The sequence below is a fragment of the Contarinia nasturtii genome, unplaced genomic scaffold (assembly GCF_009176525.2).
Source record: "Contarinia nasturtii isolate CC-2019 unplaced genomic scaffold, AAFC_CNas_1.1 Cnas_scaffold_1037, whole genome shotgun sequence".
Lineage (NCBI taxonomy): Eukaryota > Metazoa > Arthropoda > Insecta > Diptera > Cecidomyiidae > Contarinia > Contarinia nasturtii.
The window spans coordinates 1,442,532-1,464,587 of record NW_022198383.1 but is presented as its reverse complement, the minus strand read 5'-3'; the positions used below and the strand labels follow the sequence as shown (position 1 = coordinate 1,464,587).

Genomic DNA, 22,056 nt, shown 5'->3' with positions numbered 1-22,056 from the left:
TTTTCACAGTTTCATCTTCCACGATCATTTCGTTTCTAGTAAGAAGACGCAAGTGTAGACGCACACCCAATAAAGCAAGTCGAGAATCACACCAAATATAAGACGACATTTACGTGGTCCCTTTTTATATACATTATATTGAATGATGCTACACTTATTCTCTATTGTGTAAACACAATTCTACTCAATTTCTCTATAAAACATATCGATCATGTCATTTCTCTTCGCATAAAAACGCTCATACTCACAATATACAAGAAGAAAGGAAGAAAATAAGTGTTAAACAATGTATTTCTGTGAATGAATTAATTTTTACTTTGTAGTTGCCAGTCAACGAATTTTGAGATTTTTGTTCAATTTTTCTCTTTTAATAAAATAGTTATCAACGGATAACTTTGGAATTTGTAGATTTGTCGACAGAATGCGGCGCTTTTCATCCCAAGCGATATTAATCGTTAAGTGTAATGTACTTCATTCTATCTTTTGGCGTTTACAGAAGATACATGTAGTTATATTATTTTAAAATTCAATTTTACTGGCTGTGAATTCGAAAAGCATACGAAACGACATAGAAATTCAATGAAAGTTACATTATTTGAATAAAAGTTGATAAAACACATTCGTGACTTTCAATCTATCTAAATTGAGAAGATTACTGGAAAAATGCATTAAATAATTCATTAACAGCATTTATATTAAGATAAATGAAAACATTAATGCACTTAAAAACTTAACGACTTTTTATCAAATCAAGATACGGCTGATTATCAGCTATGGAGGATTGTTTATGTAGCGAATTAATTGACGAATAAAAAAAAATACATATTATAAGTATAGGTGACAACGTTAAGTCTTTTATATACACATCGATCGTTTGAGTGAGTGATTCACATCAAATAAATGCATTTCACTATAAACACAACATTTGTAGCTGATAATAGTTCAGCGCTCGATGAAACGATACGACTAACACTGTTGGTGGTAACCATAATACACAAAACATGGTATACATTATGTTTGTGAATACTTTGCATCTTCGGTGTTCACTTGAATCATTTATCACATTGAGTATAAACAATATTGAATTACGTTCGTAAATGAATATATATTCCTATAAACATTCAGAGTACAGTATTTATATATATATATATTATTTTTGTCACTCGCATTAATATGTATCATATATATATACAACAGAATTCTTAATTAAAATGTCAGTGAATACGCATATGAACGATTAGATACACGATCACTTTTGCAGTACGTTGCAGTTTCTATGTACTCACATTGAATGCGTTTAGAATATTTATGGTTCTAACTTTACGAATGTAAAGTGCTCACAAATATGCTTCAAATAGAAATTGCAACGCACAAACAATTCGATTTGGGAACGCAAAAAGAAAAACAATACAGTTACGTTGGCACAAAAAAAAACGTTTGATAATGCATTACATGAGAAGAGAGAATTACATAGACGACAGATGATAAAATATAATGAGTATGTTAGTCGGATAATAGCGGAAACTAGTAGATTCAGTTTTGGTTAATTTATTATTGAATATAGAAAAATGAATGAATTTATGGCATAAGTACATACCTCCGTCAGCATTCGCATCATCTTGTGTATAGCAAAGCATAAAAGCTGCAATTTTTAAAAGAAAAATTTATGTTACTTGAAGTTTGGCTCGTCATTTATGTATACTTAATCGATTTTGTTTGATTTCTTAGCACAGGAAATAGACAACGATTCGAATTTCGAACATAAAAAAAAAGGTTTATACAGTTGGACTTCGAGATTAATCACTGTGTTAAAATGCCATTCAAAATCAATTAAGTCACAAAATGTGGTAGATCTAGATTGATGATGCATAATACAAAAATGTGTGATTTGATGTGAACAAATGAAAAATTCAACTAACAAAAACAAAACAATGGGAAGGAAAGTGTTAAAAAAAATTGAAGAAGTGTGGATGATAAGCCAACTAAAACTAATCCAATGAATTATTCACAGTAAAATCAACTTGAATCAATTGAAAGTACATAATGTCTGGTGGCCACTTACGCTGATAATCTTGATTAGTTTCACCGTTATGATTTGACCCATTTGTGACTATTGATTTTAAGTCAATAATAGCGTTCAATTTTGAATAGGGTTATGGGATTTAATTCGAACATTTAGAAAACACACGAATTCCAAAAATTAAAAAAAAAGATACATATAATGAAACAAAAAATCAGCGTTACAAAACAAAAACTGAACTAAAAATAAATAAATAAATGAACAAAGCAATTCTATTTGTATCAAGAGACAAATACATGATGTTTTTAAACTATTTCGATTGGGAATTTGGTGTGATTGTGTTTCGCCGACTATTATACACCACATTTCAACTGTATTGAATAAAGGAAAGTATTTAACTTGAGGTAAGCTACCGGTTACTAAAGACAGTTTTTCATCACATTGAATCAATTACACACAACCCTTGACCGAACAAATAGCAAAAAAAGCATATGTCATTTTCGAACTCTTGAATAGAATTAAAACTGTTTGAAGTATGTGATGAATATGTTTGATGAGTTTAGTAGGATGAATGGACAAAACTCTTGAATAACTTACGTTCTTGATCTGAACCATCTTCGTTTTTGTCATCTTTACTTTTCATGAACGGGAACTTTCGTGAGAAGGTAAAGTTTTTCTTTTTTCGATCAAGCGTTGATTGCTGTTGAAATTGGAGTTGTTTTTACTAAACAAAATATTTCAATTGAACTTTTAACGGAGTTTACCTTATCAACATTGTTTGTTGCATGTCCCTGAAACTTGACACTACGATCTCGGGCTCTCATTTTCCGTTCCCAACGTCGTTTCGATGGTACAATACCCATACCTGCGATGCAACATTATTAGAATCGATTAGTATGGTGATGCATGTGCAAAAAATATGAAATCTTTACCTTCTTCTTCGCCATCGCCGATAACTCGTCTCGCTTGCCACCATTCGTCGTCTGATGCATTTGTAACATGTAAAACGTCTCCATGTCGGAAGGGAAGCCCCCGTGATGGCAGGCCGTCATCTCGATTTGGATCATAGTCAAACAGTGCTCGTACGTACAGTGAACGTTTCTGTGATGTTCGCAAAAGTGTGCCGGTGCCAGCGTTTATGGCAGCTTGTTGTTTCAGTTCTTGAATTCTTGCCTCAAATCTATTGTAGTCTTCTGGCCGATACTGAGCAACTAAGTTAACAACACCACCAGAGCTCTGCACAAGAAAAAGAGAATTTTTTTGTATTAATTTGTGACGAAAAAATGGAATAAAACTAGATTATATACCTTAAGAGCCTGAGCTGCTTCTTCATGTGTAGCACTTCGTAGGTTAACACCATTTACGCTTAGCAATTGGTCGCCACGTTTGAGTTCACCGCCAGCATCTGCTTGTCCACCAGCCAAAATAAATGATACATAAATACCTTGGCCATCTTCACCACCAACTATGTTGAATCCAAGTCCCTGTGCACCTTTTTGTATTGTAATGCTTCGCGGTTCCCTTATCATCGAAATAAAAAATGTATTATGAATATACAATGGAATCATTGTTCAACTTTTTAATGAATGTGGTTGAGTCACAAAATCATGTACTGCAGTTGAATGGAAACAACAGTCTACTTTATGAAAAACAATTTACTGGATCGATATGCATGCACTCACGCATTAAATGCATATGGTCATGTTATACGTTTCGTGTGACAAGTAGAGAGAAGAGAAAAAAAAACAAGTCAGTACATGATTGTTGTTGGGCCAAAAGTCTGTGTCGAAATCAATTCCATATTCGTACACATATGTCATAGCAAAACTTATAGGGTGACAATTTTGTTTCAACACAGTCTATTATATACCTTGTGATATCTTCTGTGCTGACTGCTCTTGGAGTTCCTGGTGGTACAGCTGCTAGCACATTTGAAGATGCATATCTTGACGAACTCTCTAAATCTGTAAATAAAAAATCGAGATTTGAACACATTTTTTCCGAAGAAAATCGATGACAAAAAAAGAAACAAAACGTACGAGGTGAATGTGCACGTGATGAATTAACTGCAGCTGCTGGTGATTGTGAGCGTGCATAGTCCACGACAGTTTGGCCTACGCTATTAACGGCACTTGTTGATTGTGAATTTGAATTATTTAATCCAATCGAATTGGAATTGTTGAGGTTCAAATTTGTCTTGCCAACGACTAATGTCACCTTATCCGTAATCGATTTGAGTGTTGCAACTGCTTCTTCGTGTGTTACATTTTCTAAATTGCGTTCACCCTGTGCCGTGATGAAAACGAAAGAGAAAACGTGTTTTCAATTGATTTTGTTTCTCAATGTAAACGCCAAAACGACGTCAATCTCTAATAAATGCACATAAACTTACGAGACTTGCTGTTCTAACGGCGACCAATTTGTCACCGATGGATAAACGACCATCAACATGTGCAGCACCTCCTTCCATAATCTTTGTGACATAGATACCATTATCGCCTGGAATATGTTGATTTCCAATGCCGCCGGCAATAGAGAATCCCAAACCTTTGTTTCCCTTTACTAAATCGATGTCAACGGTTTTTGGTGTAGATGGTGGTCGTTTTCTCTTAATTACAAGTTTCACCAAATTGCCAGCTCTTTTTAATGCCTCAACAGCTGTTGCATGAGTGACATTGACAACAGACACGTCATTAACCTAACGCGTTATGTCAATAGAAACAAACAAAAAAAACAATAGACAATCAGATATTTACATAATTTCATAATTAAATATTCAATGAATTCGATAATTTACCGCTGTAATACAATCGTTAATACGTAAACGTCCATCATTTGACGCAGCACCGCCTGGTATCAATTTTGTTATATAAATTGATGTGTCCACACCTATGTGTGGATTATCAGTACCACCAGCGATCGAAAATCCCAATCCAGATGAACCACGTTCTAATGTGATTTCTTCATGTGCCCAACTCTCGTCTCCATTTACCTAAACAATACACGCAGTTTTTAAATTTAGTTTTTTTTTTATTTTGCGTGACATGTTTTTTGATGAAAACATCTTATATGCTACAACATAAACATACCAAATCGTATTTTTCTACTCAAAATCAACGACAAAAATAGTGAACACCATGCACCAAACTATATTTACTCAACCAATTAAACAAACAACCAGTTATTCAATTGTTAATTAGGAAATATGGTTCTTTGGAAAAGAGAAAAAAAAATCAATCCTTATTTAGTAAGTTGAATTATAGTTGATTAGTCGCTATGTTTGCACAAAAATCGATTTTTTCAAAATAATATATCAATGTAGGTGAACAGTTAGTTGTTAGTTTGATTTATAAGCGAATAATGAATATTCCATTGTTAAGGGGACTGTTGTTAGTTGGAAAGGTTATGTAATTGATTCTTAATCCATTGTTTTAGTGATTAGAGCCAGTGAGAAGCAATACGAATTCACAATAAAATCCCAGCTAAACCCAAATCTTGCGATAAATTCACATAAAAAAGTAAGTTATTTGCTGATTAATCATTTAATTGATTGAAAAAGTCATAATCAGCGGAAGCTCTCTTGCCCGTAATTAAAAATATTGTGTCATAAATTAGAATAGCATTATTTACACCAACGCAATGTGGTTTTTTTTACAGTTTTTACACCAAATTCGACATGTGCGACAATGCCCAGTTTTTGTTTTTAATTTGCAGTGAAACAAAAATACACTTGTTATTATTAGTTGTTTGAAAGCCCCGGTGAATTAAAATACACTCTCGAAGCGTCTAAATTTTACTGAAAATGTTTATGGCATACTAACGTAAGAGCTATCAAACAGCAGCACAATTTTCTATTTTCCATAAGTACAGCTAGAGTGTCGGAAACTAAGCCATTTGATAGCACTTTTCGTAGGTGCACATGTGCAGTGTTATGATTATTAAAATCTATTCTATACTACCTCCATTTTCACTCACTTCATTTTTACACGCAGATGAATGTGTCTTTTATCATTTATTTTTCAAGTTAATGTGGTAGAAACATGAAAGAGAAAATTAAACACAAGAATTAAACAGGTCCTAACAATTATGATAATTGCATTATCGTTTTCAATCCTTTTTCTATTGAATTCATTTGTATTTTTTTTTATTGGAAGGAAGCACCGTCAGATCAATGTTAATTTTCAGCTAGATAGATTTCTAACAGAAATAATGCCAAAAGAATACCAGAAAATAGTCCCCAAAGATACGAATTAAGAGTAAAAGTAAACTAATTTAGCCCCCGTTCACCAGAAATATAGAAGAGAAGTGTAGAAAATCATAAACGCAAAATATTTTACCGTGTCCAAATTGAAAAGTGATGAAACCTTTTTCAAAAATCCAACATTCTCTTGTTGACGCTTCTTTTTTCTTGTTGTCATTTTAACTGCTTAAATGTATTACACTTTATTTAAATTAAAAAAAAACTATACTTCCTAAATGTTTTCGCACCAATTGTCGTTAATTTCGTTTTAATAGCATTGAATAAAGTGATTTATTTATTTTGATTCTGTGTAATGATGTTTGATTTCAAACAATCCATATATTTTATTCGTAATTTATTTTAGTTTCACACTTAAAAACACATGCGATATTGATCCTAAATTTAAAAAATCTACAAATAAAAAAAGAAAAAAACACAAAATATTAAAAAAATAATAATAATAATTGCAGAAGTGCACAAAATTTGATAAGCGCAATCGTCATCACACTTTGTGTCGTAAATTATTTGAAATATTGTATGTATGTCACGCCGCATCAATTCGAGGAGCACTAACAATTTTTTTATGGATACGATGTTGCTGTTTATGTTTTATAAATGCTCAAATCCATAAAATGCGTCATCGTATTCTTTTATTCCCTTGGATTGATTGTTTATGATTATACATTTATACGATGTCGAATTTCATCACACTGACAAACACACACACCTACAAACTAAAATTGTAACAGATAGTTGCATTGACACTGTGTTCACCCTTGATTCGAATTGTGCAATAAGGATCACTTCATTTTATTCATTTTGACGATCAAAACTGAAATAATATAAGACTACTAAATCAAGTGGTTATTTCATCACAGCGGATTTTATTTATTTTCACCGAAGATGTGCGGCGAGAAATCTGAATGCGTTATATGATGAAAGTATTTATTTTTGGAGCAGTTCACTTAATTTTTCAGACTGTTTTTTTTTTAAATGACAGATATGTCGTCAGATATTTGGTGTTTCATATGTACGCGCCGATTTTATTGTTGGCTATATGTGAATGTGCCAAAAAAAAGCGTTCGCTGTTTAAACGCCGCTTCTATTTAAAACTGATACTATTAATACGGTTCTGTGCAAAAAAAGAGTCAAATCGACGATGAAAGTTCATTATTGTTCTATCTGCCGAACATTTTTCTCATTACAAACTGACAGAATATATTTAAGTTTGATTTAAGTTCAACCGAATAACCAAAATGAAAAAGGGTTCAACGGGTTATTTTCTGTGGCAAAATAAAACGAACTCTTTACGAATTAAATAAAATTCTTGCAAATCATACAATAGTATGTATTTATTTTTAGGACTTTTCAGCAGTGTGTGTGTGAGTGCGGTTTAACGCTTGATTTTATAGCGAAGATTTATGCACGAGGTCATTTTACTCGAAAATTGTTAGAACAAATTTTAACAGTTGACGTTAAATATAGAATATAGTATTGTGTGAGTGTGCTTAGAATTCGACAATGAATCTAATTTAATGCAATAATAATTACATTGTGTATGCATACTCAATTTCGACTACTGGCATTTAGTATCAATTGTATCGTAACAAAATGATTCTCCAAAAATATTCAGGTCATTCAACATATCTGTTTAAGATTGCAGAGCATGTGGAATTCATTTGCTGTATGTTGAATTTAAATACAATTCAATACAATGGCAGCATGTCAAGTGATCTTTATTTACGAAAAAACCGTACAGTGAATGAATTAAGCCAAATTACGTCTGCTTTAGACGTTTATAAAAAAAAATTGAATTTCAATTTATTGTTCAACGATTGCCGTATACAAGTGTGCACCGCAGCGGTATATCGTTCTCTGTTTCGTGTCTATGTTTAGAAGTGTTCTGTTTATTTAACGCATTACCTTTGAATGTTATTCAAACATATAAAAAAGGCGTTGCCTTCATTCATTTCAGTATGATGATCATTTGATTTTTTCATACGACACGAAAAGTGAAAGCGGAAGTGGAATCGTCTTGAACTTGAACAATGTTTTTCTCTGTCTATAAATTTATGTTTGAAAAATTAATTAACTTTTATTGGCGCTATTCATTTAAATTTGAATTTAATACACCCATAGAAAAAAGTGGACCGCAACTTGAACAACAAAAAGCTACCGTTTTTTTACATATAAATAATTTTACGGTATAATTACAGCAATTGGCATTTATTACGATCATTATCAGTGTGTCGGACTGAAACTAACATGTTAAATTCATCGCGTCACAAATATAGAAGACAAGCTATCCAGTACATCGATTACTATACCACAATGCTATTGAATGCCATGGAATTATTTTATGATTGTCATAACAAATGTGGTTTTTCTTTTCGTCTTTTCTATGAAATGAAATGTCATTGAAAATAAACTCAATTAACATTGATTTTGGCATTCGTGCGGTAAATTTAAGCGTATTTTAGATCGAACAACGGATTAATAAAAAACCGAAACTTTTTGTTTCATGAATATATCGTCAGACGTCGTGTAACGTTGCAAAATGGCACAAATATTATTCGATATTTTTGTTTTCGAATGAAAACTATGACATTGTTAGATAAAAGATAATGTCATAAAATATTAGACAGACGAATTCATTAGAAGGCTATATGCATGTGATTCAAATTGTTTCGTTTTCATGTTTGTTTGTAATGGGTGACAATTTGTAATAGTTGTTAGGAGGGAAACCGAATGTAGGCAAAGAGTTCATATAAACATTTCGAATAATTTTGTAGCGACGATGGAAAAAGTGCTCAAACACGTATTCGTAATTTTTTTTTCGTTCAATATTTTCTTCGTTTTCTCTCTCTCTCGCTCGTTCTTTCGCATTTCATGTATGTAATTATAAATGAAATATGTTGAATGGCAAGTATCACGCGTACAAGGAAGAACAGACACAACTGAGAGTCAAGAATCAGAGAAAAAACCAAACGCACACAAGCACATCTCTTTTCACGGTATAGACACACATATGTGTAATATAAACTAGCACACATTTGAATGAATGCACAGATCAAACAAAAATTGTAGCTACACACGCAATCTAAATACGAAACGAGAATCTATAATAATAACCAATCGCATTCATTTTTAATCATTTTTTCTATATTTAATACATCACGAATCGTTTTATTTTGGATGGTTTTCCATATATTCACATTGTATGAATTGATAAATTCATTCAACCTTCGTTAAAACTCTTTATCAAACTCTTTAAGCTAATGCACACACCAAAAAAAATGTCAACTTATTAAATTACACACAATTTTGAAAAACATTCCAATGCATCGGCACATCGGCATTCTCAATAATACACACAACATTTCGCTAGAAATTGATTTGTGTATGCAATTTACACAATTTGATCACATATGTTGATTTTTTTTTATTTTCGTATATTTTTGTTGGTAACGATCATAACGCTTCACTTTGCAAAAATTGGATTTTCAATTCAAGTTTTTTGTTTATATCGTTCTTAAAACTTTGTGTTATGAAAACTTTGGATTATTTTTTTGTGTGTGTACAAAGAATTCGATTTTTTTTCTTACACATAGTATCCACACATTACAAGAGAAATTGAAAGATAGTTAATTCAAGCGACGTGGTATCAATGAAGCCGACACACGGTACGTCGTGTATGCGTCGATCTGAACTAAACTTAACGTAGCCATATTATTTATTGTTTGGCCAACACATCACATATTCGGTCACTGCTCACACATTCATACCTCTGAATATTACAAACGAAAGACGAAATAAAAAAAAAAAACAACAAGCAGAGAAAGTCCAAACAGTCTAACGCAAGACACTTCAGTTATCCGCTTTACATGCTCAACAAAAAACTATTTTTATTCATTTTCGTTGACCAGGTACACGGTTAAAGCGTATGAGTATGCTGAATACCTATACCAAAAAACGGCAACTACGTGATGATTGTCGTTTCGCTTACGCATTGACTTGAAACTGACGCCACTGATCAACGCGCCGGCTCAGTTGCGTTCATTTACGTACGTTGCGCTAGCGCAAATGTCAATTTATTTTCACAGAGAAATCGCTTGGTTTACGTTCAACATCGAAATAGTGTACATACAATGTATGCATCGCATGTATAAACAAACCGACATGCAAATCTATAATATTTACATGCAAAATGTTTCAAGTAAATTAAACACTCACCGATAGCTGCAAAGACGACTCATTTTTCTTTACAGCAGTTTCAACATTGTTTACCACGGACTCACACTTGTTCGGAATTGTTTTCTCATTCTCGGTTTTAAAACGTTGTTGATTCTGCAAATAAACATTCCATGTTTATATTATTCACCGTTGAAAAAGTTAACACAAAAAAGGAACCAACGAAAATGAACTTTGAAAAAAAAAAGTAAGAGTTTCGGGGAAAAAATGGAAATTTTCGCGTTGAATAACGACTTTAAACAACATATTTTCATTGTATATCCGCACTGTATAATAGATACGAATACACTTACATGAGCGCAACAGCAACTGTAATGAAGTCGATCTTCTGGTGATGATTGGGAATTTGTGGCCGTTGGTGAAACGACCGTTGCAGACATTGGGGTGCGACGACGTTTTTTCATGCGAATCGGAGCTCGGGCTCCAACATAATTTGAAAAACGACGTCTCGAATGTCGCACAATCGATACCCAATCAATCATTTTATGATTATTCAAATGACAACACTTTTTTTCATTAAATTCTATATGTTCATAGTGCACATTTGATATCGTTTTCGTTCACATTGATGCAAAAATTGACGCTTCACAACATTTTCTGTATGATTCGTAAATATGTTTTGGCTGTCATATTTATTCGTCTTTCTTTTGCATATAAAATGTTCTAAATTTCGCGACAAATTAATAAATCTTCTCGCTTACGAGAGTCCCTGAGCTGGGACGAACGTTGAACACATGTTATTGGTTTCCAGCGTTGCTTAACCGTTCAAATCTGGCAAATTTGTGAAATTGAGTTATGCGCTGATCAATCGAGGAATTTAGTTTGTATTTTAATTTTGGTTTGCCCAAGGTGCGTAGGTGTAAAATGTATCAATTTTCTCAATTTTCTCTCTATTAATTTACTGTGGCATTTTTATTCTCTTTTTTTTTTCTCATCACCAATTTGTATAACGCATGTGTAGTCGAAGTTAAACAGTCGTTAAAATTTCCGTTCCTAACTGGCTTTCTAACATTTACGCGTCAACTTTGTATAAAATTTTGTGACTTGTGTTTTTTTATTGGTCAACTTTAATGCGCAGTGTTGTTAATAAAATATTTAGAATATTGGTATTGGGAAATGTAGCTCAATAAAATGGTTATTAAATGAAGACAATTTGGTGTCTGTGCACATTCATCACATTTTTTTTTTCATTTTCAACTAAAGGAAACGTTCACTTGATTCGAAGCATACTTTTTTTGCTAAGATTCAAACCGAGTCGGCGATGCTTTGTGAGTAATGTAATGTTAACGTGCATGAACATTTTAAATGCTTTTCTTTAAAAAAAAAGAGTCGTGTTTGACAGGATGAACATTGAATTTAGATCAAACGAGAGAGGATACACAAAGAAACAAATTATCATTTTAAGAATTACGACCAAATTTTACATGTGTAAATAAGAAGTGTTTGCCACAAAAATTCTAAAATAAGACACTTGACTTGAAAAAAGTGTTATTCTCTCTCTTAAAACGTTTCAAAGTGTTTTTGCAAATTGCTTCTTGTATTTGTCATGTTTTCCTTTGTGAAATCGCCAAATTAAAACCACTTATTCACATCGATTGATCAACGAACTGATTTTAGAGTCCCGTGCCAGGCTCAAACGTAGCTGGAAACCAAAATGTTTAATTTGTTTGGCCGAAACAAACATTTCTCGAGAGCGAAAAAAATTAAACCATTTAAACAAAGTATTCATTAAGTATAGATTACGATTTAAAATATATCTATGATTTTTGTTGCTTTCGCGCCACAATATGTATATATAAATATGGCACGGGTCTGGTCGAATTGCTTTTGCATTCGTGAAACTACAAATAGATACTAATTCATAAAGCTCATAACGTCCACGGACTTATTTTTTTGCACAGCATTTAAGAAGGTACAGCTAAAACGCTACGAGATATAACTACCACAAACAAACAACACATTTCAACACCAGCTTATATATCTCTATCTATTTACTGAAAATGTCAGGACTGAAAACAGTGTACACGTCCACGCATGCTGTTGTTATTTGTTAAGAAATCTATATACATTTGTATATAGATATACTTGCGTAGAACGTTTTGTCGAGATGATTTGCCTTCGAAAAGATTAGATGTGTCTGTGAGGGTGCGATATCAAACGTTATTGTAATGTATACTTAAATCTATATGTTTTCCATTCCATGTGTGTTTGAGAAAGCAGCTCGCAGCAAATACATTTAAGCAATAAACAAGCGTTCTCTGTTCATTTTCCATTTTACTTTTGACTCGTGCGTGTGCAAGGCAAAGCGCGGTCACATTTATAGGATATGAGTAAAAAACGCTAAATCACACACGATATATGGAGAATGGTCGGTGAATACATGACAGTGAAGTGAACGACAAGTGGGCTTTTCTTTCTCACTTTACACTTTAGCAAATTAAAATCTAACAAGAAATGGGCTCTGTCAAGGTATTCCCTTGATGTTTACATATTGTTAAATTTGAAGACCTGAACAAATAAATGAAAAAAGAAAAACTCATTACATTGCTTGCTGTGCGAATCTCACTTCAACAAATGTATAAATGTATATACAATTTTTAATTGTTTCATATTTCCACTTTTTATCGTCATAATTTTTTTCTTCTTTTTTTGCAACATAAAAAAAATTGAGGGTATGAAAAATCAATACCTGAATTTCATGCAACTCTTGCTGTTCTTTTAAATTTATTAACGCTTGTGTTAATGGCAAATGAGCATTATTCATAGCTGTTACTTTTGTCTGAGGAAGAGAGAAGAAGAAAAAAAAACGGAAAATATATATTATGTACTTTCATGACTTTTGCGAATCTATATTTATATCAGCTATCTGAATTGCCGATCGCCGGCCAATGTACCGAACAATGTATTATTTATATGCAAACAGGGCTTGTACGTATACCTTTGGGCCTCGGAGAAGCTTTAAATACACAACACACCCTCAAAAGAGCGTTCGGCTTCTTTTCAATGAAAACTTTTCATATCCCGGTGCATTGTACCGGTTGAAAGTATGCACGTAAGTAATATGCAAATAATAAAGAATCGAATATATTCGAGGTATTCGTCTAGTACAAGGAAATAATACACCGTCCGATGAATGAATGCATATGCAAAAAGATGATTGATTGAGTGCAATTAAAATCTCTTGTACGGCTTCGATGCATTTCCACTTACTCGATTAATTTGGCACGTACAGTGCTCGAAGCCTATTGACTGGTTACTAAGTCAAGTGTGTAAATATTCAATACACGGGTGGTGTGATTAACGAATGCTCTTCAGATGGCTGATATGCGAACCATTGTAATCGATCATGAATGGAGTATTCTTAAAGCGAAAATCTAGATTATTTCTTACCTCTGACGTATTGATTTTTAGTGAATTCTCTTGCTCCCATTTGGATGCGATTTGAAGTGTTTCAACTGTTTTCTGTTGAATCGTTTTTGTGTCGTCTAACAATGTTAATTCATAAAACTCTTGAATATCTGTAGTCAAAAAAATGTAATAATAGAAGACATAAGTATTAAAAAAATATTGTTGTTTCTTTATTGAAATAACGACAAAAGTCTTCAATTGAAAAAGAGAAGAAAAACACAAGCAATGGCTAATTATGATTTTCAGTGAAATATATTTGATTTCATTTTTCGGATGATTGCAAAAAATTAACAAATTGTGTGTAGCGATGGAAACGGATTTTGTTTGGATACAACGAGTTTATTGTGCTGCTGTGAGATATATCCCTTGATACGTCCTTCAAAAATCAAATTCGATACAATACAATGTGTTTCGTCCATCGTGATATCCGTTTCGCCGGCAAATTGAAGAGCAAATAAGAAATTTTGCAAGTCCAATTGATGTGTTTGTGTGATAAGATACACCTGCAAATTGAATTTGTTTCAATTAAAACTGTGCCAAAAATTTAAAATTGTCACGTTCTCTTACCCGTTTGAAAAGATTTCGGTATCCATACATTTTGAGCTTTTCAACAATCAAGTAAATGCCATATTCGATGAAAAATTTCTCATGCCGTTGAATGACTTCGTCAAATTTCGAAATATTACCCACTTTCAATGCACATGCCAATTCATGGAATTGAAGTACATCGTATCGTTCCAACATCTCACGTTTTGGCATATAACCAAGCAACATTTTCACCGGCACCAAATAGATCAGAATGAGACGCTTATTTTTTGGAAATTTTTTATGACAATGATTGAACGCATAGCTCAAATATCTGTCGGCCGTTTTGTAATCAGAATCGAACATCGCTTTGCGTCCGACAAAGTATTTGTAGGTAATTTGCTGGGCTAGTGGAAATGAGTCTTTGTATGCTGAACTTTCAATGGCACGAATCAATGGTTTACATAAATGCAATTTATTTATGCGGAAATACACCTTGAATAGTTGATTAACCAAATTTAACATTCCCAACCGTTTTGTATCCTCATCCGATGATCTACCGAAAAAGTTCCCTTATTATTGAAATGTTCAATTAAATGTGAATTTTGACGTCAAACCTGCTGTCAGCGGCACACACACGAAAACAACCCATCAAACATTCAGCAGCTTTTTCCAGAATCTCACCCGGTTTTGATACGTGGCTACCTTCAAATTCTTCACATTTTTGAGCCAATAATCTTAAATCCAAACAGACCACGTACATTATGGGCAACGACCAGTTCTCTTCTTTCATTGCTGTCAACATTTTAACCACATTTTGTGCACATGCCGTTTGATGTTTGTATGCTTTGATGTAATTTTTCGCTATTGTATTTAAGACGGATTAAAGATTTATAATAAAGTATTTAAATACATATGGGAGATTAAAAAAACATACGTGAACGAGACAGGTAATAAAGAACTTTTATATGTTCGGCCACAATCTCATCGACTGGTGCATCGAGAATACGTTCAACCATACTTTCTGGAAATTCAACCTGCAATTGAGCATTGGTTGCATGACGATCCCGTAGAGACACTAACTGACCCACAAGTGCACCGTCTTGAGCATGCCATGTACGGGCCACTGCATTCAAATACGTTGTTATACTTCCGAACATTTTCTCGTTCGTGTTTTTTCTTCTTCAATCACTTTTTCGGAACAAAAAAAACGAAGAAAATTACAGAAAAGCCGATTCGATCAATTCACTTTCGTTTCGCTGACCTGAAAACTATGACCGACATTTTTGTTATAAAATACAATATTTCTTATGTAATTCACAAGTTTACCTACCTGCCTTTTACTCGATGCACGAACAATTTTGCTTTTATTTTAGTTATTTCAAATGAGTTTTCTTTTTTTGTTATTTAAAAGTTAAGACGCTGTTCAACACCGATTCAGCAAATTAATGTCATTCTTACTGTTCTCTTTGGTATATTTTGTCAAATGTACTTTACAAGGCACTAGAGTGCGCACGCGACAATACATGTCAGAGTATGCGTTTTTTTCATAAGTAAATGAAGCCATCTATTGAAAGTTAACGCAAACTGTCAATCAATGTCTTTAAATACATATATTGAATTGAAAAAAAAAATATGTTCATTGAATGGCATACTTCAACTGCACATTTTACATTCAATTTCCGACCATACAATTTCCGAATAGAACGACTATACACGATGATATATGAAGTTTTTTTTAAAGCGACAAATTTGAAATCTATTTCACGTTCATGTTTTCGATTATGCCATTACGCTGATTGATAATCAAAAGTTCGATGTTGTCAGACTAACAATGTCAGTTAGGGGAACAAAAATAGTAAACTTGAAATACTAACACTTTTCGACAATTGTTGAACATCTATTATATTAAATTGACTTTTGTTACTATAAAAGTGTAAAATATATAAACGATTTGAGTAATTTAAATTCTACTCACATTCGGAAATACCAAACAGGTCATGGAAAATATGTTTCCATATGAACTGATTTTTTTCTTCTACAGGAAACGATACAATTTCAATGGCAGTTCAACGAATTCAAAAGAATTCTTTAAACTGTCTTACCCGCGTTTTCTATGAATTATTGATCGAGAAACGGGATTTCTCTTTCAATTCATTTCTCCGCTCTTTGAGCCGATTAATATTTTGATCGATGAAAAAAAAAGTACTTACCCAATAATGCTTGAAACAGTCTGGATTTGAAGATTTTAATGACACGTTCGATGGCAATCCGTAGAGTACGATCTTGCGGTGCAGCAAGACGAGAATGATAGTCCTCCAACAATTCTAATGCACGATGTGCTTCTAGAAATGGACAAAAACGTCATAATTAATATCATTCGATAAAAATAGCTGTTTTTGTGAATAAAACATGATTTTTGTTTAAAAAAACACACACACATAAAAACGAGTTTCCCTCTGCGGGACCCTCTCTAACCGCGTTCGAAAACAAGAGATTAAATAAATTGTTGATGACATTTGAATGTCCTTGATAGAGAAAATTAAGTGAAATTATGATGTAATTGGAAATAAGTTTACAATGAATATTACAAACAAACAGTGGTTGATTAAAATTTAATGTCATTTGGTGCCAACCAACCATCTCGTATTCACACGTAATTCGCACCTAATTAATTAGAACAAATAGTGTGAAGTTTAATGAGTTTAAAGCACTATATATGTATTTTTAAATGAATGTTAGTCAAAATTGTTTTGGGGCACATGAATTGGCGCACCTTTTAATATAAATATATAATTCAATTTAGTTGTCAGTCAAAGAATTATGTTGCGCTTGACACAAAATTAATTAAATCTCGACCCATTTACTTGATTGATTTTTTTTATTCATTAGCAATAACAGTTCTGATGGGATGTAATCTATATCATGAGCAACATAGCATGTTGTTAGTATTGAAAAAGCGGCAACACAATGACACCGCTTCCTTTGTTTTGCTTATATTCTTACAAAACGAAACATTTTCGCTCATGTAGTGTGTGGCATCATTGCATAGCTAAATGCAAGAATTTTCAATCAATGACATCAATGGAAACATTACATTTTTTTTAATGAAACACCACCGACAAGATGGTGACGTACAAAAAACAGTGGGACTATTGATGGCTTAGTTTTGTATTCGAGTCTTTTGGTATGGCTTCTTGATGGATGAAATAGCAAATGACTTGAAGAATAGCATTTATGATGGAAAAAAGTACTAGAAATTATAAATGAACACAATTGCTTATTCACAAGCGAAAATTATGCAAAAGTTTTTGGAGTTTTTTTTTGTTGCCATTAAAATGAAAAATGAAAAGCGTTTATGCGTGCCAGAAAACTGTAGCGACAAATGACGACAGTTTGTTAAATTATCATTTGCATAAGCTATTTTTGGTACAGTATCAGATAAGCAAAGGCTTTTGTTCAATCGGAATTGAATAGAGCTGGCGAAAAAGCATCAATAATGTATGTATACATTATTTCATCTTTATTATTTTCCCTTTAATTTTATGCGATAGTCCTTATTATGAACCCATCTATTTACCATATTCTATCCACTTGCTACTGCGAAGGTTCGTCAGCGAAACACGTGCTATTCAGACAATGTTCTATTGCTGGTGAATGGCATGTTACAAAAATAAAATTGATTCGCGAAATATTCGAGGAGCCCTGTAATCGATTTATTCCTTTGTCATTTTAATGCGGCTTATTTCATTAAATATTAATATGTTTTTATTATAAAACTGCTCTGTGATTTCATCAAAATTTATGGCAATGCATTATTATTTCAACTAAAATCATAGATCGTCGTGCCACTGCAAAAATCAAAACATATTTTCATGCCAACAATTTTTTGTTTCTTTCATCAGACAATGACTGCAGATGCCACAGTTTGGACACAGATGTCACAGCAATGTGAACTAGAAATAGAATCGTATTTGAAGTTTTAAAATAAGGACAGCCGGTATGCAAGACATTGTCTATGACTGCTCAGTCGGTTTATTTACCTATGACACTCGAAACATATTTTTTTATTCAAATCCATATGTACCGGGTGTCTCATATAAGTGAGACACTACTGTGTGATGTTTAATTAAAAAAAAAAGATTCAAAAGTCTGGTCCTATATCATTTTCCAATTTAAAAAAAAAATCCAATCAATTTGACATCACACTCGCCACTTATATGAGACACCCGGTATATAATCGAAATCGCTTGAATTAAAGTCAGCATCGCCGTGATATTTAGTATAAGAAAAACTAAAACAATGATCTGCTCATATGCGATTAAACCCATATGAATCAATATCATTGAATAAATGATGAAACAAAATTACCGAAATGTGTAGTAAAATACACGTCAACGAAATAATAGTTGATATTAATGATGAAAATGTGTTTATACTGAGTGATTTTCTATCGATTTATAATTAGGCCAATGTACGGCACCAGACATTATAGCTAGTTATTTTTTGATACTCTTCAATTTATTGACTGGCTGTGGAAAATTGATTATAGTTCATGACTACATAGAAAGCACCCATTATGACATTTATCTGCATGGAAAGCATTGAAAAAGTTGTATCAAAAACTTTTCTTTACAAACTAATCAAATCAAAGGATATCAAATAGTCAGGTGTCGTATCTTAGATGAATCCCTTAGAATAAATCAACATTACTAGATAAATGTCTTCAAATGTGTTACTGAAAAAAGTCAGTCAGCAAAAGCGTTATAGAATATATGGACGATGTCACGCTTTTGCTGGCGAACTTTTTTATATAACGCGTCACATACAGTTTTTGACACTATTGCTGACGTACTTTTTTCTATAACGAATTTGAAGACATTTATCTAGTAATGCTGATTTATTCTAGGTGGTTCAGATCTATATTGAAATTACATTATAAAATGTCAATATAGAAAAGTTTCATTGAAAGTTTAACGCATTGAAACAAAAAAAAGACTCGTTTTAGAAGTTAACGGGAGAAGAAAACTGGATTTATCGCGGTCGTAAAAGTAAATATTCTGCAACAATGTTTAATCTCGGAAACGCTGTTTTCATAATTGACTCATTTAGACGAAGCATGCACACCGCTCAATCACACAGTGAAAAGTAAAAAACACAATGCAGTAAAAATCAGCAGAGCAATTGCTTACTTCATCTAAATGGTCCTAAATAATTAAAGTGCGTTTCGTTTCATCTAAATGTTAATAGTATGTTTTTTTCCCTTGCAAACTCAATTATGTTTTCTCAATGAGCGTGTTTCTTAATTTCATAATAAATGCATGCACATGATTGTGTTTCCTTTAGAAAATGAGGTCACGTACCTTGTTTTTTAACTGGCATTTTGTGAGTTTTTCTTCTTTAAAAATTAGCTTTAACAAACAAAGGCTTGAGCAAACCTTAACAAAACTTTATTTTATCTACTATCAATTGGATATCAATGTGGTGAATTTCGTCTATTGAATTTCACTTGGACAATCACTTTTCAATTCATTCAAATGATGCATGGAAGATAGCACTATAGTGTTTTTTTGTATATACTTTTTTTTACCGCAGATTCCTCTCGCAAACCATTCGAATCAAATAGAACGTATGAATTGTTGCCGAAATGGGGTCATTTTTCGTTATACAATATAACTGTTCAACATTTTATATTATTTATTTATTTTTCGAGATTGAAAATAGGTTCAAGTAGACTTGGCGATTGTTTTTTTCTATTGAATTTACTTAAACTGTAATTAGTTGAATCGGTTCGAAGTTACAAACACTTAAGACTGATATTATTATATTATCTTAAATTCGCATAGTTTTCAACAAGGTAATTTCTAAACAGGTACATCAACGGGAAACATTCACATCTCAATGCACGAGAGAAAAAACAAAAGATAAAAATATTAATTAGCGATTTCGAAACTGTATAAAAACCACTGTGTATAACCACTGATTCAATCAATATTTAAAAATTGTATGCAAATATATTCTGTATGCAAAAAAAAAATGGGACACACAAAATCAACGTTTACTTGCACAAGAAAATATCGCTATGGTTGAGCATAATAAATCGATGAAAATTTTCTCTTTGCTTCAAATGTGTATCCTTGTGGTGTGTTAGATTATGTTATGCAGTGTAAGTAAGTTTTTAATTAAATTTAAAATAGATTTTAGTTTTTATTAACACATTTTTTTATCGATTTTCATAGAAAGCGCTTTATTTAGTAGTAATTCATTTGATTTAGTACTTTTGTATGTCAGCAATTGAAGTTTACTGATCTGGATTCACACACGAGAAAAAAAAACATTTTTTCTTCCGAACATCGCTTTTTTCGTTTGAGGGTTGCTGTCACAGTATGTTGTCATTCAACGAATTGGGCTCATTTTGGGAACGGGAAAAAAACAACTCTTTTCTTTCGGTTTATCGATGTCCTTAAATTATGCTCCGACAAACACTGTGTTTATTAAAAGACACAACTAAAAATTGAATCCTTGATTCTCTTGGTTTGAAAAATATAATATTGGTTCCTGCTTACGTTCGATGAATGACAGAGAAACACACAGGCTCATCTCCCCATCTTCATATATATTCGACGAACATTAACTGAGGTGCAGCGCACAATTGCGAGGGAGAGAGAACATTTTTCATTTCTGTGCACATATCCAATCAGTGTCGATGCACATGTGTTTGTGTCAATTGTGCATGTGTGTGTATGTGTAAGCGCTCGCTTTTATCACTGTAGTAGTTTGAATAACGGTGAATATCGAGCATGACAGTTTTTTTTTGTTACATGTATGTTCCCATATTTGTTTCAGTGTTGTCGTTGCTGAATATCATTGGTTAGTATCTCATACAAATTAGTAATATGTGAAGTTTTTATACATTTATATGATGTTCATGTGCTAGAATTTGTTAAAGAAACACATCAACGTATAAAATTGACTATATCAAATCTTTCAATAGAACTGAGTTCTTATTGGAATTCATTCAGCATAGCAATATATGTTCTAACAATGCGACAAATGCCAAACTGAATGGAATAATTCAATGAAATGTCAAAGTGGTTTACAGTCGCCGATTCACAAACGTCAAATACTTTATGTTCAAGAATTTCGTCACTGGTACGTAAATAAATTACAAAAAAACATTGATTTTTTCATTTTTGTTTAAACTTTTTAAAAAATTACATCAAAAATAAATATTCAAATAATGTACGTTTTCAATAATGTGTTGATGTACGTTTTCATTCAATTAGATGATATTAAAAAATCATAACCTATAAGAAGTTCAGGAAGTCCCTTCGGATCGGTATCGGTTAAAAATGGCAGTGTTTGGCCGAAAGGGTGTTAGTGGTGAACTACCACCAGGTGCCATCAATCTTCGGAATGAACAAGTACATCGATTCTATGAATTAGTTGTTGAAACATGGGAGCCGAAGCGGGAAATCTGGGCCCTAACCATGGGACCACATATACTTGGTGCTGCTGGTGCACTAAGTGGAATGTACGGAAATATGTATTTTCGTAACAAGATGCGCTTAAAAAATTATGGATTCATCTCTACCTATTTGCCAAATATGGT

At 32.6% G+C, this 22,056-nt stretch overlaps 3 protein-coding genes across 15 annotated transcripts in view; 1 reads left to right on the top strand and 2 right to left on the bottom strand.

Annotated features, from left to right (window-relative positions):
• Window positions 1–21,079, bottom strand: part of LOC116344427 (disks large 1 tumor suppressor protein) — a 28,133-nt gene extending 7,054 nt beyond the window's left edge. The window contains exons 1-17 of one of the 13 annotated variants that reach the window (XM_031772955.1): window positions 20,723–21,079; window positions 19,808–20,341; window positions 16,658–16,789; window positions 13,902–14,029; window positions 13,201–13,290; window positions 10,494–10,607; window positions 5,996–6,022; window positions 4,818–5,012; window positions 4,413–4,718; window positions 4,060–4,306; window positions 3,891–3,984; window positions 3,328–3,541; window positions 2,953–3,256; window positions 2,785–2,885; window positions 2,618–2,720; window positions 2,063–2,110; window positions 1,598–1,642 (exon numbers count right to left, since the gene is read on the bottom strand). In XM_031772955.1, coding sequence (XP_031628815.1) covers window positions 1,598–1,642; window positions 2,063–2,110; window positions 2,618–2,720; window positions 2,785–2,885; window positions 2,953–3,256; window positions 3,328–3,541; window positions 3,891–3,984; window positions 4,060–4,306; window positions 4,413–4,718; window positions 4,818–5,012; window positions 5,996–6,022; window positions 10,494–10,607; window positions 13,201–13,290; window positions 13,902–14,029; window positions 16,658–16,789; window positions 19,808–19,826 — 2,167 coding nt within the window. In that variant the 5' untranslated portion in view covers window positions 19,827–20,341; window positions 20,723–21,079. Of the gene's footprint in view, window positions 1–1,597; window positions 1,643–2,062; window positions 2,111–2,617; window positions 2,721–2,784; window positions 2,886–2,952; window positions 3,257–3,327; window positions 3,542–3,890; window positions 3,985–4,059; window positions 4,307–4,412; window positions 4,719–4,817; window positions 5,013–5,995; window positions 6,023–6,357; window positions 6,672–9,580; window positions 9,688–9,865; window positions 9,975–10,493; window positions 10,608–10,804; window positions 11,255–12,254; window positions 12,348–13,200; window positions 13,291–13,901; window positions 14,030–16,657; window positions 16,790–19,807 lie in introns of those variants that run through there. The other 12 variants (XM_031772957.1, XM_031772956.1, XM_031772960.1 and 9 more) reach the window with 12 other exon arrangements.
• Window positions 14,150–15,989, bottom strand: LOC116344450 (PCI domain-containing protein 2 homolog). The gene is made up of 5 exons (XM_031773001.1): window positions 15,778–15,989; window positions 15,382–15,715; window positions 15,062–15,308; window positions 14,487–15,000; window positions 14,150–14,422 (listed from the first exon to the last, which is right to left on the bottom strand). The coding sequence occupies exons 2-5, from the start codon at window positions 15,602–15,604 to the stop codon at window positions 14,207–14,209; spliced, it is 1,200 nt and encodes a 399-aa protein (XP_031628861.1). The 5' UTR covers window positions 15,605–15,715; window positions 15,778–15,989; the 3' UTR covers window positions 14,150–14,206.
• Window positions 21,080–21,372: 293 nt separating the features above from the next.
• LOC116344471 overlaps window positions 21,373–22,056 on the top strand; it is a 1,268-nt gene continuing 584 nt past the window's right edge. Inside the window, exons 1-2 of the mRNA XM_031773022.1 lie at window positions 21,373–21,596; window positions 21,731–22,056. The exon at window positions 21,731–22,056 is cut by the window's right edge and continues 46 nt beyond it. Coding sequence (XP_031628882.1) covers window positions 21,797–22,056 — 260 coding nt within the window. The 5' untranslated portion in view covers window positions 21,373–21,596; window positions 21,731–21,796. The remainder of the gene's footprint in view (window positions 21,597–21,730) is intronic.

What these genes read in the sequence shown, in the direction of transcription:
- LOC116344450 (XM_031773001.1), bottom strand. Translation starts at nt 15,604, where the DNA reads ATGTTCGGAAGTATAACAACGTATTTGAATGCAGTGGCCCGTACATGG. An exon ending in GTGTGTGCCGCTGACAGCAG is followed by an intron (nt 15,001 to 15,061) that starts GTTTGACGTCAA and finishes CTTTTTCGGTAG; the next exon opens with ATCATCGGATGAGGATACAA. An exon ending in ACCGAAATCTTTTCAAACGG is followed by an intron (nt 14,423 to 14,486) that starts GTAAGAGAACGT and finishes TTCAATTTGCAG; the next exon opens with GTGTATCTTATCACACAAAC.